Raw genomic sequence first — 19,518 nt, forward strand, 5'->3', positions numbered from 1 at the left:
AATGTATAGAGTTAGAAATGTTGTTTAAAATGACATTTAAACAATGAAAGCAAAAAGTATTGATATTTTTATTTGACTTTCTCCTAAAGGATTTAAATAGTCATCACTCTGTGTGGCAGGCAGCGCATTATAGGATCAGCTAAATTACTTTGTTTTATTCTCCTGTTGTTTTCCCACTGATATGAAATGTGTAATATTTCTGTCTGGTCTCTGGTGGCTTTATTGACTTTGTGTGTGCATGGAAAGACTAACTTCTGCTCTTTATATTTATCCAGAGATTGGTGTGCATGTCCAGACTGCCAGTCGTTTACCTTATTACCAGGGCCTGGTCTATTTACACATGTTGTGTCATAACAAGACTTGATTCGAGCAGAGGACTGGATGATGAGCTTTGAATAAGTGAGCGTTTGGAGAGCAGCTACTGTGTGAGAACGTCGGTATGACACAGTAGGACAGCTCAGACTGAAAGCAGTGGTGTGGAGATGATATTTAATGGTAGTTTGAAGGAGATGGTTATCACAACAGTGTGAGATGTAGTGTAGTTAAACAAATAGTTCATCAAAAATTGACATTTTGTCAGTATTTACTCTTACCTGTATTTCCTTTACCTGTATAGCATTCTCAAGCTCCAAAATGACAAAAAAGTATCAAAGGTGCCATGAGTTGTGAGGCGTATTCTAAGTATTCTATGTCATGTGATAGCTTTGTGTGAGGAACAAACCAAATTTACATTGTTATTCCATGATAATCTTCCCCTCCAGTGGGTTGAAGCTGAATAATTGAAACTCAAGAACTGAATTAGTCAAATTCATGAACAAGTCATTCATACCTGTTTTTTTAACTGGATCAATGGATTAATCGAAAAGATCCAACTCAATAGAGTGATTCTTCGTGGATCTGGCATTGCTGATTATAATATGAACACACCATGGAGAGCAAATTAAATTTTCATTGAGTATTTTGGTTTGACTTTAGAAAACTTGGAATATAGAGTCATGTGGACTAGTTTTATGTTATTTTTATGGTGATTGTTGCATCATTTCGGAGCTTAACAACTTAACTATCTTCATTCACTTTTATTATATTAAAAATAATATCCAGGATATTCTTCAGAAATTCACCTTTTATGTTCCACAGAAAAAAAAGTAATTTGGGTTGGAACAAGTAAGGTAAATATTGATTGAATTTATATTTTTGGTGAAACTGTTCGTTTAATGCTAAATTTTATGCTCCGCATTTTCCCTTTTTTTCTTCATATTCTCTCTCAGGATCTCATTTACCAGATCTGTGTTGTTGTTAAGAACCAAGACTGACATTTTTGTGTTTGATCATGCACATCAAGAGAAACAATATTGTATGTTTATTTCCCAGTCTGCAGTCCACAAATGCAGACATGGTTTTATGTTTACGCGGCGCGATGCAACGCAACGCGTAAAAAGACAGTATAAGTCATTATAATCCGTAATTATGTCCCCTCTGGATGCAACAAATGCCTCCTTTATAATGGGTTTGAATGTTTTTGTCTCGTCGCTTCGGCCGGACAGGGCATAACAGTATGGCAAGGGGCGTAACATTTCTGTCACACGCTTGAGGTATGTATGTGGAAAATAATGTGTTTTTTAACCTTAAACCGCATAAACACATTTCATTACACCAAATACACAAAATAATGTTCTTTTTAGTAGCATCATATGACCCCTTTAAATATAATCAGTGCTCGTTTACAGAGGTGATGCATTTAAAATGTGATCTTTGCTGAGTAGCCACCTTTGAAAACTTCTAATGATGAAATTCATTACATTCCAAATCTGGGAGTGCTGCAACCCTAAACAAACATCACACATCCTCTTGAGCAAAAGCCTTCTCAAATATTCAGCACTTATAAATATATTTATGAGATTAAAACAGTTGCATGTATGTTGCGTATCTTTCTTATCCTTTCTTGTTCGTTTCATTATCTGTTTTCTCTTTTTGTCTTTCTCTCTGCAGTAGTCCACGTTAACCTTTCCCGGCGTCTGTTCCATCACAGTACCTCCTCGGGCATGAGTCCACTAAAACGTTCTGATTACTTTCAGTTTATTTATTTATCAACACTTTTTCTGTTGACGTGTTTATACTGTTCAGCGACCACAAGGCTTTCTACAGTCTGTTTGGTGTCAGACTCTGTAGTAGAAAAAGAAACAAAGTCATTCAGGCCGACTGCAAACAGATTCAGGCTGTTACTGCTAGATAAGACATGATGCTCTTCAGTATGGGGGTGTGTTTGCGCTGACTCTTGTTCAAAGTTTGAGAAGGATTTGGTTTTTAAGTAAAAGAGTGTGTGAGCTCCGAGGTGGAATATTTTCAGCTTTGACAGTTTATTGAAGCATTTCTACTCCGAGTTTGCACTCGAATCTGGAGTTTCTTGGTCAGATAAGTTCATAAAGTTACGTTTGACTAAGACACAGGCTTGTAATTACAAATTTGTTGTAGGCCTGTGGTTTATTTTTTGAAACCTAAATCAAGCGTAGCGTTAGTTCTGGCAGGTCACGTTAGTCAAGCTCGCATCAGCTGACTCTCAGCTGATCCGCATCTACCTATAGGAATACGACACCTACAGTGGTGTGAAAAAGTTTTTGCGCCCTTCCTGTTTTTTTAATTGTTTGCATATGTTGGTTCTGTTCGGTTTACCCTGGGGGGTTATTGCTGCTCTCCCTGCTCTCATCCATGCTAGGCTGCATGGATGCGCAGGGAGTTCTTGCCCAGAACAGAACCATACCGCCAAACCAAACTGTATGCTAATTGTCAAACATCTTTGATGATAGTGGTCTTGACAGAACTTTGTGTTAGGGTAGGTGTTCACAGTGTGAGATTGGCATACATTACTGTTGTTGTTTTTTCAAATGAGCTGTCAATTATTTTAAACATTTGCTTGAATTTGAACACAAAAATTGTTACAATTAACTGATGATTCTGAGGTTTATTAATTTATTTTTATACAGTCACACTTTATTTTTCAGGTCCAATTCTCGCTATTAACAAACCATTAACTACAAGTTTTGCCTCAATAAACTTTAGGATGATTTAGGATTAAGGATGTAGAATATGGTCATGCAGAATATGTGCTTTATAAGTACTAATAAACAGGCAATATGTTAAAAATAGGCAAGCTAACAAGCAACTAGTTAATAGTGAGAATTGTTCCAATATACTAAAGTGTTACCATTTATACTTATTTTCTCTGAATACTGCCATAATATTTATTACACTACCATTCAAAAGGTCTGGTGAATGAAATTAAGAAATTCAACATGCACCCTTTAATTTAACCCCAGTATAGGTTAGTGAAGCAGGCAGTTGATTCTAAACTTTATTATCTCCACGAGCACGCCAATGTCCAACAAATAAAAATAGTAGTCCTGTATCCGGGCCACAACCTAAAATGAGTTTGACACCTAGGGTGTAAAGTGCCCATTCCTGAACTCTCCCTCCGTCCGGCTTTGTGTTAAAGCCATTCATAGATTTGGATTCAAATTCTTTCACATTATCAGTCACTGAATGCTGTCTGAAATCATTCTGCAACCTCTTTCCTTTCCCTTCTCATATTTAGCAGGCTGGAAGGACAAAAGGACAAAAGCTGAGAGAGAAAAGAATGGGCTGAGAGAGAGCGTATGGGATAAAAAAAGGAAAATAACAAAGTTTTGTGGAGAGTTGTCCCCCTCTCAGGGCTCATGCTCTTTTGGCATGTTGGCTGGGTGGAGCCTCTCTCTCTCTCTCTCTCTCTCTCTTTCCACTCCAGCTGCGTCTATCTGTCAGCCCCTTCCCCCTCCAATCCATCTGACCCTTGTCTGCATAGATGCTCGGTGAGGAGAGGGAGAGAACGAGAGTAAAAAACTCTACGCTGTGAACAGGGCAACTGCCTTCTGGGAAGATTCTATTCACTCAAACGCGCGCACAGACCCCCCTCTCCCAGTCCTCTACACCCGCCCGCCCTCCTCTTACTTAGTCTACCCAGAGGGTTTTGTTCCAGCACTGGGCAACTTTTTTCCCCCTCCACTTCTCTGTGTGTGAGCTGTTTTGTTTTGGTTCTCTTCAGCCGGATTCCTGAATTTATTGAAGGATTCGTTGGACTGTCTAGATCATCTCTCTTCATTGTGAAATCATTATTCGCCCCAACGTTTGCAGCATCCTCGCTCGGCGACGGTGGAGGCGGGTTTCTTCTGTCCCTGAGAGGATTACGAGCATGTGTTAGAAAGAGCGTGTGTGTGAGAAGGGGAGAGAGAGAGAGAGAGAGAGAGAGAAGACGTTAGAAGACGAGAGAGACGGAGTATATTCGTGCATGTGACTGTCGGGAAAGGATGGCTCTGTGGCTCTGAGCTGCCTCGGCTCTCACAGGACGTACTCACATAATAAGGAACAAAAGACTGACTGACTGACAGACAGACAAACTCCACTCTCAAGAGAATATTGTTCTCCTCGCGTTTCTCCCAGAGGCTTAACCAAACAGGATTTCCGTGATGCCGGCTGAAGTGAAGCAGGTCAGTTTGGGGATTCACTCGCTCTCATCCTCCTCTCTCTTCTGTTTGCTGTTGATTGCTTGAGTGCATTTGATTTTAAATGATCTCTCAATTTTCCTGCTCTTTAGTGGTTGGGTTTTGGTTGTGTTGGATGTTAAGTTGTCCCTCAAAATTCCTTCCTTTCATTCTGTTTTACTAATCTTGCATTTTAATGTAGAATATCAACACGTACTGTTGTGGTCACATGCTGCGTACTGTCAACATTCAGTATACATCTTTCCAGAGGTGATTCAGATTCAGTTGTGCTCAGCTGTCAATAACATTCCCATAATGTAAAGCAGCATGCGGACGCATCTAACGATTAATCTGAGGTAAACATGAGGAATCCTACAGGATTTAAAAGAGACAAAATAGTCAGTAAAGTTGATGAAAAGAAGCTGGGATTGAAGATTTACTGTTTTGCTTCCTCTTCTCCCTCCCTTCCTCCCCAGCACTGGACACATCAGTGGTCAACTATTTGTTTTCTTTGTTTTGGAGCTACCACATTGCCTGGCAAAGCTGCGAGGAGGTCAAAGGAATGTTCTTTTTAATCGGCATGTAGGGATTTTCTAAAGACTCGTTCCCGAAAGAGTGCTGTGTCATTCCATACCGTAAAAATGTGCCAGGTCGGACAGTTAGGACATGTGAATAACAAAGAGGTACAGGCTTTGCAAGAAGCAAGCCGTTTTTGTGCTCAAATGAGTTCTGAGCTAATGAAGTTTGCGAAAGACATTCTTACAACCATCCATTTGGCTGCGTTAATCTGTTCATGGCTGTCTCACGGATGATTGCTTCTACATAACTAGCACAGGAGAGGCAGCTGTATTTTTCGATACGCTAAGCATAACAAAGTCTGAAGGCGCCGAATTTGTAGCGTCTCTGTCCGTGAACCCCTACCTCCACAGGACAGACATTCCTGCCATTCTTTGGGGCTCACCGTATGCTGCATGCAATCTAACCTCTGCTAACCTCAGAGCATTCCTTAAGACTAGCACCTGCGTCTGTGAGGTCAGACGTGTCACACAAGGGCATGGAGATCAAGAGGCTCTGCTTTCGGCTGGAGTGTCTGACACAGTTGATGTTGTTGTCTGTCATCTTGGTTGTTAGATAAAGCCACTGAGTGTGAAGACACAAGTTCACTAAACAGTTGCACCACTTTTTTTTTTTTATTAGAAGCTCTAGAGCAGGGGTGGCGAACTCCAGTCCTGGAGAGCCGCAGCCCTGCAGAGTTCAGCTCCAACCCTAATTAAAACTCACCTGCCTGTAGCTTCCTAATAACCCTTCAGACCTTGATTAGCTTGTTCAGGTGTGTTTGATTAGGGTTGAAGCAAAACTCTGCAGGGCTGCGGCTCTCCAGGACCGACGTTCGCTACCCCTGCTCTAGAGTGTGACATCCTGTCTGTTGTGATGCCTAAAGAACATGCTTAATGTCTCAAAACATCTCAAAAAGTCTCGAAGCTTAATGCTTTTTGTTCACTGTAGGTGATACCTTTTTTTATTTTTTATTAAAGCAGGTTCTTTTTTTCTAACTTTTCAAGTTCACCTAAAAATAACAATTCTGTCATATTTTTATTTGCCCTCGTGTAAAGCTTAATGCTTTTTGTTCACTGTAGGTGATACCTTTTTTTATTTTTTATTAAAGCAGATTCTTTTTTTCTAACTTTTCAAGTTCACCTAAAAATAACAATTCTGTCATATTTTTATTTGCCCTCGTGTCATTGCAAAATATGACTTTTTTTCTACTATGCAATGCAAAAGAAATTATTTTATTTTATTTTAGTGCATACAATGAAAGTCAGTTTCAGTGGTGTTTTGGACCCCAGGGACTTTCATTGTATGGACAAAAACATTCTTTAAAAAATATTTTCTTTCCTTGCTTTTTAAATTTTTTTTATTTGTTGCCAGTCATGTTTTTTATGTATTATGTACTGACTGCTTTACAACTGATCGCTTCTGGATGTGCTTCTTCTTTGGTACTCTGCAATGCATCTTGAGTGTGAAGTTAGACATCTCTATAAATGAAACGCATTCATGTTCAAACGTGTTACACACATGAGACCAAAAGTAAATGCCTGCAATGTCTTTCCCTAACCGACATGCACTGCGGCCGGGTTACAGTGACTTCCAATCCAGCTGAGCTTACCGTCCTCAACCCTCAATTACCGTGGGGTGAATCAGCCTGCCCAAGTCTGAGTTAAATATAAATGTCTGATACTTTAGCGGAGGGAGGCAGTGCCATTACTGCAAAAGAGATTTACCCTCATCAAAACTGAACCAGCCATCTCTAGACAGAAAAATAATTTCTCTTTCAAAAAACCATTTACATTTCATTTAGACTGAGACTATTGACTTCCACAGCAATTGTACGGTGTTGCCTATCCCCAGAGTGCTTATTTTAAGTTTTGCTGGTATTTCCAGAAGTTATTTGCCTATTGTATGGGGAAAAAATTGAGTGTGCAAACTTCAGTGAACTGTTTTAACCTCCATTAGTTCTGTGGTTCTTTCTATTCCTCTTCATTCACCTTCCTGTCAGGCCTCACTTTTATAAAGCCTTGGCCATTCACTGTACCAGAGCATGGATCAATATTTGAAGACATATAGAGCAGAAGAGGCTGATTGTGACTGTGAATGATGCTGTACATGTCAATGACCCAAAAGATCTCTGAGTAATTGTGCTGGTGCTCATCCAGGCTATCAGGTTTGTTGGGCAGTGGTGGAGTAGGAGGGCATGGTGAAGAGGCTCCAGATGTCGCACTGCAGCTGTGCCGCCCAAATCAGGGGATTTCAGAATCACTGGCATGACAGAACCGAGATCTGCTCCACCTCTCGAGTGGGTGCCAGAGTTTTGGATGAGGTGATGGCTTTAAGATAATAGCCGGGCCTCCTAACCACTCATCTCCACTAAGTATCTGATGCCCTTTAGATGCCAAGTTGCAGCTGATTTTGGATTAGCAGCCCAAACCACACTTGTGCTGGCTCACGGGTACCTGTATTACACTGGACGTGCCGTGAAAGCTTGGCATGCTATCAGGACGTCCATCACACTGTGCCGTCCAGTAACCCAGTTGGCATGCTGACTACGTGCCCGATATAGACCTGCCTTACTTGCCTGCATTTTCTCATGCAATGCAGAGCAGCACCAGCTGACCCTTCCATAACACCCCTGTCAAACTGCCTCTGCTTCTTGGCTGCTCACTCAGTCTCATTCAGTCAGACACCCTTTCAGATGGATGTCTGTTCTCACACTCAGTAAGCTGTTTCCAAAAGTGCTAATCGAGAAGATTGTGTGTAAATGAGCTGAATATTTGTTAGCCTGAAGCATTTAGCCTCTATACCCCTCGACGGGCCTATAATATCATTACATATTAATTCATTTATCTTTCATTAAGCCGAGTAGAATCACGTATTTATTGTTAGGCCTAAGAACGACATTGTTTTTGACAAATTATGTGGTGCAAATTGAGACAAATTGTGTTTTTGCAAACTATCTATCTATCTATCTATCTATATGTCTATCTGTCTATCTGTCTGTCTGTCTGTCTGTCTGTCTATTAAACAAATATATGTTGTGTTAAAATGGAAAATAAATACATACATATTAAATATTTATAATATTACTTATTATATTAATATTATGTTTATAATATATTTATTAAAAAGTTAGTAGAAACCTATGTATTTTTTTATTTATATACTATTTTAATAGTTCCTTTAACTTTTTTGGCACACAATGTCTATATTGCAATGATACATTTAACATATTATTCTTTAGTAAACTATCTGGTAAAAAGTCTGACTGGCTGGTAAATTTTGTGTTTATTTATGGGCTTCGAGTAACTTACGGTTTGATGTTTCTCAGGTTTGTACCAAAAATGTTTATTTACTAGTCTGTATCATTAACCACCAAATCAGATCACCATAGTAAGTTCTAGATGTGTTGCCGCTTGCTTATTTTCAGCTAAACCATTGCATGGGAACCCAGTCCTCTCTCTCTGTCACACACAGTGGCACCATCATACCTTTCCCGTGCCTGTTTACTCAGCCCCAGTGTCTTGTTTGTTTGGTAATGTTTCTTTTCCTCTAGCTTGTTAGGTGGACCATCCTCCTGTAGTTCTCTGTTTGTATGGACGCTTGCGAAAAAACGAAATTGTTTAGATTAGAAAGCGCCACAACAATCCTGTCAGTAAACATAGAGGGCAAAAGGGTGACGCTCAGAACCGGAGACTGTGTTTGTGCATGTGTGCGTGTCCTGGAGGATAACAGGTGACGACAGGATTAGCGGGAATAGCCTCAGACTGCTATCTCAGATTGCATGGGTTCTCCTATATCTAGCTCTGGCGAATCTCTTCCTCTCACTGCACTGTCCGAACAACTGTTTATGTGCATGTAACAAAGAGAATAAGAGTATTTGTGTATGTCCCCCCCCCGACCCCCCCCCTTTTTAAGAATAACGGCTGTAATTGGCTGGCGGCCAGCCAGTGAGGCCATAGGAAAGAGAGAAAGGTGCATATGTGACACTTTTGCAGGGTCTGCCATGGCAACAGCACTGGATGAAGAGCCCTCTGCCCCTGGATCTCATGATTAATGACATTGGCCTGCTGGATGCTGGCGGACAACATTGTACCACTGTGTGTTTGCTTTTGTTTCATTAGTTCACTGAGAAAATGGTCGTTTTTTCGGCCCGTCAACTGAAATACACACACACATAACACAGTCCAGTCCGGCTTGGATGGTCACGGCAGCTCGCGAGAAAGCGGATGAAGAATTATCCATTGGGGAACGTGATAGTGACGTCCACGCCAGAATCGATTTTTGTGTTTTCAGCAGTGTAGAAATATTTTTACAACATTTCCTCTGTTGAGAGATGATATGCTGTATGTAAACAGCTTTGACTGAGAAATCCTCTCATACACACTGAAGCTGTTGTAACTGCCCCAGATTGATATACTAACTGTGCTCTGCGTTCTTTAGGAGACATTATCCCACCGTTGGCCGCAAGGATCGATTAAGAGCTTCACTGCAAGTTCAATGCTCCCTCTCTCCCCCCTTACTTTCCCATTACTTCCTTCAGTTCACACTTGTCCTTGTTAAAGTCTTCAGGCTACATTGATGGTAATGTATAGACTGTTTTGTGCCCCACTGATAAGTTAAGAGGCCTTGAGGGGGAGGTCATGTCCCTTAAATCCCGCCCCTGCATCTGCAATATTGTGCTGTACTAAAGTGGACCACATGGCCTCCGGATGAGTGGCGATTTGTGCCACTTTCTGGTCTGTTACATTTGCAGTTTTCTTTAGGAGGTTTATCTAATATGTTCTCAAATGGGAAGGTTGGGTTTGGGGGTTGAGTATTGAGCTTGAGCTCTTGGTAAAGGTCTTTACTGTTCCAGGACCAGTTTAAACTTCGTTCAGTTTTGTACATTTTTATGAGAAAAGAAATGGCGAAGATGGTCTGTGCTCAGTGAATAAGTAGCTTGCTGGTTCTCCATCATGCCATCTGTCTGTGGTGGTCCTGAGGGATTAATGATGTCTTCTGACAGCTCTTTAGCGTGTGCTAGTTACCACATACAGGCATGCCAGATTAGCGCTAACAGTTTGGGGAGGGGTCGCGATTTCCTGGATGTTTTTTCTGGTTTTGGGAGTTTCATGCACTACAGCATTTTATCAATGTTTTGATGTTACTGCAGACATATTCAGATGAATTCAGAATGCGTTTACATTCTGGGGTGCGTTTCCCAAAAGCATTGTTAGCTAACTATGGTTGTTAGTTCCATTGATCTCTATTGGTGACGATGGAACTTGCGACCATGGTTGCTTTTGGGGAACGCACCCCTGGTTCGCAAAAACACACATTACATTATATTATATTATATTATATTATATTATATTATATTATTAAAGTGAGTGGTGAATGCAGCAAACTTATGAGTGAACAACATCATCAGTTTAACATTGTTAAACACTTGTCTTACTCTGCTCACTCCGGAGAGTTTCGGAGAAATTTTTCCATAAGTCACAGAAACAATAGAGCAAACGAGTTTAACAATAGTGCAGTTCAGATCTGCAGGGGGGAAGCTGTCATATGCTGTTAGCTGCATTTGCTCAGTATTGTTTCTCATGTCATCCATTTCTGCTGTAGATGTATGAGCCGTTTGTTCACACTGGGGTTCAGAAGGAACAATAGTGCAAAGCACAGCGTTGACGCAAGGTTGTTTAATGAACCTTGACTAGATATGCACCTCTGACCGATGTTGCTGGGATAGCTGACGCTCTCTTATTTGTTCATTCAGCAGGCTTTTTCATTAGCCTTTTCATTACCATTGCTCATACTTACTCTAAATATTAAACTTCAGCTCGGGTTGTTGCTGTGAATGTAATGTTATCTCAAATAGGGCTTGTTGAGTTGGGTACTATTATTTAACCTAGCAGATGATAAAATGGGCAAAAATAATAATAGACATAGCCATATAAAGACTTGGGGGTGGGATCTTTTGACTTGGGGCCACCCAGAAGGCTCTAGCGAGAATCCCTTAGCATCATGGTGGTGACTTTAACATGGACAAGCATCATAAATCTAGTTCTATTTCATTCTTTTGTTTTGTCTCATCCATTCTGCATTTCTTGTGTTAATGAGGTGCAACATCATGTTTTGCTCTTGTTTGTAAGGGGCACGAAAGCTTTCATCTCTGCTTCCAGCTATGGATGAAGTATCACACGTAGAGATGACACTGAGGAAAAAGCTTAAGATGAAAGCAAATCAGTGCCATGTATAACAAGCATTCTCCCACCAGGACAGAGAGAGACCCTTCCACCTCACCATATGAGGTTCGAGTTTCTCCACTTGATTGTTTAGGACCTTCAAATGACATTATAGCCCTTTTGATCACAGAGAGGTATGTTTTGTTTTTCTCTCTGCCTATTGTTTGTGGCAACCCGCAGCAAGGCAAGCCAATCCAATCCACTCGCTTGGCCGTCCAAAATTAAAGGTTGAGAATGTGCCTTGTGTGTGTGTGTCTGGAGTTTATGTGGGGATGGAGAAGGGCTTGAGTAAGGATTTAGTGTGGATTTGTCAAGCACAGAGTTCAAGAGGCAAACAGCAATATTTTTCTTCAAAATGCAGCGTGAGCAAGATCGAGGCCATGCTGAAGTTCTCAGAGTTTAAAAAAAAGTACAGTTCACAGACCTTCACTTTCTCTGTATCACGCTGTAGCACAGAAAGATTTAATCCAGTCAGACCACTCAGACACTGCTTCTACATCCGCTCTCCCTGCTTTAGAAGAGAGAGAGAGACCTAGGTGAGCCATATTGGTTTGCATTACCAAAGTCTTTAAATGTATAATCCATTCTTCTCCTACACCTCCACCTCCTGCCTCAACAGAGCCCCATATTAAGCCTACTATTCTGTTGGAGGCCATTTAGAGCTAATTTATGCCATAAACTCTGGTAACGGCAGTGCAGAGGGACAGTGTAAATGACCTCTTGTGCACGTCGTGGCCTGCATTAGTCTCGCTTGGCTTAGTTTCATGAGTCACAAGAGGTGCTCATCTCTTTCTTCATGTTCTATCTTCAGTCAAACACACAGTAGGCTATATAATAGGGCTGTCAAACAATTAATCGCATCAAAAATAAACGGTTTTGTTTACATAATATCTGTGTGTGTACTGTGTATATTTATTATGTATATATAAATACACACACATGCATGTGTATATTTAAGAAAAAGATGTTACGTTTATATATTAAATATATTTATATGTAATATCAATTATATGAATAGAAATATATACACGTAAATATTTTCAAACTATATACTGTATGTGTGTGTATTTATATATACATAATACATATACACAGTGCACACATATATTATGTAAACAAAAACTTTTATTTTGGATGCGATTAATCGCGATTAATCGTTTGACAGCACTACTATATGTATTTATATATTAGGTAAAAACATGGTAGAATACATATATATTTATATATTAGGTAAAAAAAAACATTTTAGGATACAGATCTTTCTCTCTCTCTCTCTCTCTCTCTCTCTCTCTCTCTCTCTCTATATATATATATATATATATATATATATTTATAGAATTAATCCTTCAGAAATGTTTCTAATGATTTAGAAACATTTCTTATTATTATCAATGTTAAAAACAGTTAAGTTCATACCTAGAACGATAACTATAAAAATAACTTTAAAGGTAACGATATAAGCATCCACACCAGCGAACAATGTCGTCTGTTTATTCTCAGCGCGTGCTCATCTGCCGCTTTAAATTCTGGCACTCATTATAGCAGGATGGATTCTGTTTGGCTGTCAATGTTTTTAGCGTTCATCAGCTGGAAAAAAGTTGTTTTGAAATTGATTCCAACAATATAATTTCTCTGTGCCTTTATCGTTATAGCTGTGGTGTGGACTCTGCTATTCTTTAATACTGAGAACAATTTTTAGAACTATATCTTTATAGTTTTCTTTATAGTTATCGTTCTTGGTGTGAACGGGCCTTTATGCTTGCTTCATATTTTTTGTAGAAATCCTTTTGTCAGGATTCTTTGATGCAGAAGTTCTAAAAACAGTGTTTACTTTGAAATAGAAATCTTAATTAATGAAACTGAAATCTTATTAAAGACATTATAAGTGTCTTTTGATCTATTTAGTATGAATATAGATCATTAAGTGTCCTAACTGAATAAAGGTATTCATTCCTTTTCTTTTTTTCTTTTATTTAAAAAAACAAAAAAAAACAAAAAGCAATGTAGTGTATTGTGTTTGGCTCTGCTGTAATCAAAGTAGAAAACAGAATGGTGTGGACTCTGCTATTCTTTAATACTGAGAAAATTTTTTAGAACTATATCTTTATAGTTTTCTTTATAGTTATCGTTCTTGGTGTGAACGGGCCTTTATGCTTGCTTCATATTTTTTGTAGAAATCCTTTTGTCAGGATTCTTTGATGCAGAAGTTCTAAAAACAGTGTTTACTTTGAAATAGAAATCTTAATTAATGAAACTGAAATCTTATTAAAGACATTATAAGTGTCTTTTGATCTATTTAGTATGAATATAGATCATTAAGTGTCCTAACTGAATAAAGGTATTCATTCCTTTTCTTTTTTTCTTTTATTTAAAAAAACAAAAAAAAACAAAAAGCAATGTAGTGTATTGTGTTTGGCTCTGCTGTAATCAAAGTAGAAAACAGAACTTCCCTTGAATATTGTCTGTTCCCGCATGGCTTTTTGAGAGCCTTTTCATCATCATGCTTTGGGTCTCCACTTCTGTGGCAAAAGAGCACACTGTTCAGGTACATGCTATATATTGATTGAAAGTAGAAATTCATTTGAAGTATCTTGTTTGGAAATACGTATTAACATACAGTATTCATGTGTAATCATCACTGATACATAAAGGACATATCATTCCTTTGATTCGGCTAAAGAGAGAGGAACCTCTCTAGGAGCAGCTAGAATAAATGTAAAGCTAATGAGAATGAATAATGGATGCAGTTGAAGAGGGCAGAGTAACGCGAGTACACCTCTACCACGGTACAGACAGTCCCAGCAGGCTTACGCTTTCCCACTGGAGGTCTGTGCTAAATGATTACCGCTGTCAGAAAGAGTCTTCTGATTGGTGCACCGTACTTGGCACTTGGGAGATTTGCATTACATTCTAATCTGAGGTTAATGGTTATTTTCTAGTATAATTATACTGACCCACCTGATGTACAATCTTTGGCTAACAAATACATCAATCTGTTATGCCCATGTCACAGTAGTTCTGTTTGTTTATTTTTTAGCATGATATTTATAATCACAAGATCTATCAGTATTATAAATCAAAAAATGTATAAATATATATAAATACATAAGTAAATATAAAAATAAATAAATAAAAAATACATATAAAATAAATTGTACAAATAAATGAAAGTATAATTAAATAAAAGTTACAAATAAATGCTGAAAATAATAAATAAAAAAGGTAATATTTATAAGATATTTACAGTCACAAGATCTATCAGTATTGTAAATCACAAAATGTATATATTTATATATATATATATATATATGAAGCATCGCGAGTTCACATTTTACTGCTGGAGCCGACAAGCGCCCTTGTTGTTTTTGAACAGAAGCCGATAAGTCCATTTTAGCGAATTAGCGCTAGAAAACAAACTTTTAATATGTAAAAAAAAAAAACATACTTTCAATGAACTTTAATTTTGTAAATTACTTGTAAGTTATTATTAATTAATCAAAACAACCCAACTGCAGTTTGATTGATATTACTTGGAATGCGCAATAAAAAAACGTGATTTCTGGAAAAAATTTTAAATGGAGTTATCGGTTTTTGCAAATGAACTCTTCATATATATACATATTGGATAGTGATAATATGAACTGTGTATAGTTCACCCAAAATAAACGTTTAGAGATATTTAATTTGGCATCAAATTTATTTATTTATGATTTAATGCCATTTCAGCATCAATGGCTATATTCTTGGCAAAAAAAAATTCAGTTGCATCACTCAATCAATATCCTTTCAATATAATTAAAAATGGAGTTATCGGTTTTTGCAAATGAACTCTTCATATATATGAATATATAAATATAAATAGTGCATAAATAAATACATATAAATAAATTCAGGATAAAATTTTATTACAAAAGGATTATATTTGTTTTATCAAATCATTTATTCCTTTATTTATTTCCCTATTATTACATTTATCTATTTATTTATTTTTCTATATATTAATTTATGTATTTATATTTAATTTCTGCAGGTTTGGTCCTTCATACAACTCATACTTTGCAGATGGTGGAGTGTTATGCCATGCTAAACCTGCATATCTCTGCCTCAGTGTGTGTGTTGGGGATGTATAAATATGGAGGCGTTATGCGCTTTTACACTGGACCCCCACAGCATTGCTTTTTGCCTATTTTTTGACCTGAATTAGATCAGCAGCCCCTGTTCAGTTATTCTCACTGATCTCCTCTAGTCTGAGTATAGGATAACACACAATCTCCCCTGCTAAGGTTCTAGCGTAACACTATTTTTAGCATCTGGTATGGTGCGCATATTTAAGCTGGGGATGATATAAGCTTTCAGAGAATCCAGTTTTTTAGTTTATTGTCATGTTTCATGGAGATAAAGTGTACAGAAGCCAGTAGAGACATTACTGATATGGCTTGAGGTGTGAGGGGCTTTTATCTCCTTTAAACAATCGATTATTCAGTGATTAACAAATATTTTTCTTGGCAAATGCAGAATGCCCTTAGCTGTGGAAGCAATATGAAACACTTTTCCACCTGAGCTGCTTTTTATTATTGCACGTTAATGATTTGGAAAATACCCATTTTACTAACAGGATGTCGAATGCCAGACTGTGCAATGCTAAGAGACGTAAAATGAGGTTTGAATTGATTTTCCTAAAAGTGTGCTGTGTTGTACTATATGCAGCCTGTGGTGGAGTCATGAATGAAGAATCCCGTTTCTGGAGTAGAGTGATTGCAGCTATTTATAGTGAAATCCTGTGGGGTGTTTTCCACTGTGTATGTTGTGCTAGTCTTACATTTGAGTCGATTAAAATTCAGCCATCTGAAAAACCGATAATGGCTGCTCATCATCCTCTTCTCCACTTGTCTGTCAGAGCTTATGGCTAAGATAAGGAGTTGCATTTGATTTCAGCATCGCTGCCTAACCTGGAGTGTTGAAATGATGAAGACAGGCTCACTGATGCAAGGCTCTTCCAGCAGCATCCCTCAAACAGATCACACGGGTCAGATAGTGCTCCAGCGAAAGGACAGATCCCTTTCATGCTTTCTGAGCCTTGAAGGTGAATCCAGACTCTATAACTCCTTCAGATTTTAGTTTGATGAACCCACTTTTCTTTGTTGATTTCTTACTGAAACAAAAAGCTGGGTGAGGCAATTCAAAGGGTTTAGCCTTTTATTTAAAAAAAAAATAAAAAAAAAAATAAAAGAAATCCATTTCATTTAAGCTTTTATTTAAGCTTCCACTATGATAGAGAATCTGTGACATTAGTTGTTGTTGTGGGACCCATTAAAGCCGTATAGGATAGATTGGATCTGACGATCTGAATAATGTAGCTAAAGAAATATTAAGGAAGTTAACCCTGTTTAGAGACCAGAGTCATTTTAATACAGAAACTAACAAAGGAACAAATGATATTCCTGTACCAGAATACCTCAAAATAGATCTTCATGCATATCAAAGGACTTGTCCTTATTCAGCAAAACAATGATTTGCTACTTACTATTGCTAGTAGGTGGTATTAAGAAGAGGGATTTTATTTTATATTTTATTTTTTCTGAATAATGAAGCTAAAGAAAGATTAAGGAAGTCACCCTGTTTAAAGACCTGAATCATTTTAATATAGGAACTGACAGAGGAACTAGTGTGATATTCCTGTACCAGAATGACTCAGAATAGATCTTCGTTCCTATGTGTTCCCATGTGTTATTTCAATGCACTTTAAAAACCTTCTTTATGCAAACGAATCAGTCCTTGAGCAAAAGGCAACTACCTATTTCATAGTTTCATCCATTTCTGTGCCATTGATGTATGTTTAACCGAAAATAGACAGCATTTTTACTTTATCTCCTAGAGACAGGTACTCCAGTCCCTTGGCTCGGCATTTCAAGCCCTTTCAGACCGGAGAGAGGCAAGCACCTTGTAGCCATATGGAGCGGGAAAGCCACTGAAGAGCCTCTTAATCTTCTCAACATGGATTGAATTTGAGGGCCTTGTTTTCAGACACAAAATAGGAGTCCAGTGTGGCTTTCTGCATAGCTGTTGATGCTGGGCTTCTTCAGTAAATGGAGGCAGGGGAAAGGGAAGAGAGTGGGAAAAATCGGTTCTGGCTGTCCTTAACCAATGAGATGAGAGTGTATAGATATTCCTCCTTTGCGTTTGAGCAGGATTAAGACAGCTACTGAATTGAGTTGCCTTTACAGAAGTGATTTGAGCGCTGCCAATAGTTCAAAGCCGCCTTTATCCTTGGCTAAACAGGCCTTTCCAGACCTAATAGCATTTTCCTGGCTTGTTTGTAGGGTTTGCCAACATTATTTATGTTGTGACAGCTCATTCAGCGCCTAATGCCTTGCTGTCGATACAGTTACATTCCAGGGTTGCTGTTGTTGTGTTTGTGTTCTCCAACGCAATTCTTTGATTATTTTTTTAACGGCCTTTTATCACAGCGTTCTTAGTGATTCTTAAACAGTATTGCTTTCAGGGTCTTTTATTGCATGCTCGGTCAGTCACCCCCCACCCCCCCCCATTTAAGCCCCGTTAGAGAGAAGGCTCTCTGAGAGAACCTTGACAGAATATTGGATTTATTCAATATGATACCAATATGAAGTCTTTTGGTTTTTATTGCACTGTGTAATTCTAGTTTCATCTTACAAAGCTTACAGATATTGTTTTTTGTTCTGCTAGAACAAACTTTGGCCGATCTCATTGGCACATCTCCTATGCCTGTCGACTGCAGATGGCCAAGGGTTATGAAAGTTCCATGATCCATCTATATCATAACAAAGCACTGTTGTCTTTTGTCTATATAATTTCTGTCCATGATCTAAGTGAGTCCGAAATTTTATGCCATCGGATTTTGGCAGCGCTTCATGTCCGTGACCATCCCACTGAGTCGCCTGAAGCTTTTGGGAACATTCCAACGATTAAGGCTCCTTCAGTAAACATTTATACCCCTGTCACTGTTAAATGCAGCCGCAGTGGTTGGATAAACATTGAAGATTGGTATACTTCAACCTCTGGCTTGAGCTGTTTCCTCTGTGTCCCAGCCAATACTTTTCTGTATATGAAATGTTCGCCATGGTGGAAGAGTTCAGGTAAGCTGCAGATCTACTGAGAATTTGGCAGATTCTCAGACTGATAAACATATCAGTGTCTGAGAGGCTAGAAAAACAAATGCAGTCTTGTGTGCTCTATCCTATCTCATTTAGCTGTATTGGCTGGTGTATGCTTGCCAGCCAGCTAGCCGCACACAATCCACATACTTTAAACTTTAGAATTTAAAGTTTTTACTTAAAGACACAGTGGGCCAGTTGCATAAACATAGCCATTATGTTAAGACTGTGTCTTAAGAAATAGTTTGGCCAACTAGCAGTTAGCCAAGAGGTAATCGGTATTACTTTTCTGACTCAAAATGGGCCAGTCTGTCTTTTTTTGAGTGACATAAGTGAGTGACGTGACATGTGGCCAAGTATGGTGACCCATACTCGGAATTAGTGCTCTGCATTTATCCCATCCAAAGTGCACACACACACAGCAGTGAACACACACACCGTGAACACACACCCGGAGCAGTGGGCAGCCATTTCTTGCTGCGGCGCCCAAGGAGCAGTTGGGGGTTCGGTGCCTTGCTCAAGGGCACCTCAGTCGTGGTATTGAAGGTGGGAGAGAGCGCTGTACATTCACTCCCCCCACCTACAATCCCTGCCAGTACGAGACTCGAACTCGCAGCCTTTGGGTTACGAGTCCGACTCTCTAACCATTAGGCCACGACTTCCCCGTTTTTTTGTAACAGACTTTAAGAAGTTATGACCAGTCTTTAATAAACTCATTAGATGACTAACTTTTTAAGACTAGTCTAAGCAGTTTATGCAACCAGCCCATTGTCATATTTAGTCAAATAATTAGAAAAAGGGAAATATTAAGATACATTTTTTGCATGTTTATTTTTAATATGTTTAACATGCAAAAACAACAATTTTGTCAAATGATTTAAAAGATTTAATAATTTTAATAACTTTTTAATATTACATTTTTTTTACACTAGTATTTTAAGTTATGTTTTGTTCTTTTATATCATTTTATTTAATTCATTCATTTTATTAAATAACTTTTTAAATATTTTTTACTCTAGAATTTTTTTAATTCCCAAAGACAGTTTTAAATAAGCATTCATAAAGTCATAAAATAAACCTACGTATAGATATAAT

General features: G+C 38.4%; 1 protein-coding gene across 2 annotated transcripts in view; it reads left to right on the forward strand.

Annotated features, from left to right (window-relative positions):
• arvcfb (ARVCF delta catenin family member b) overlaps positions 1-19,518 on the forward strand; it is a 133,269-nt gene that overhangs the window by 21,674 nt on the left and 92,077 nt on the right. The window contains exon 1 of one of the 2 annotated variants that reach the window (XM_016558047.1): positions 3,884-4,517. The exons of the other annotated variant lie outside the window; for it this stretch is intronic. Coding sequence (XP_016413533.1) covers positions 4,497-4,517 — 21 coding nt within the window. The 5' untranslated portion in view covers positions 3,884-4,496. Of the gene's footprint in view, positions 1-3,883; positions 4,518-19,518 lie in introns of those variants that run through there. 2 annotated transcript variants of the gene reach the window in all.

This window comes from Sinocyclocheilus rhinocerous, unplaced genomic scaffold (assembly GCF_001515625.1).
Source record: "Sinocyclocheilus rhinocerous isolate Xijiao unplaced genomic scaffold, SAMN03320098_v1.1 scaffold196, whole genome shotgun sequence".
NCBI lineage: Eukaryota > Metazoa > Chordata > Actinopteri > Cypriniformes > Cyprinidae > Sinocyclocheilus > Sinocyclocheilus rhinocerous.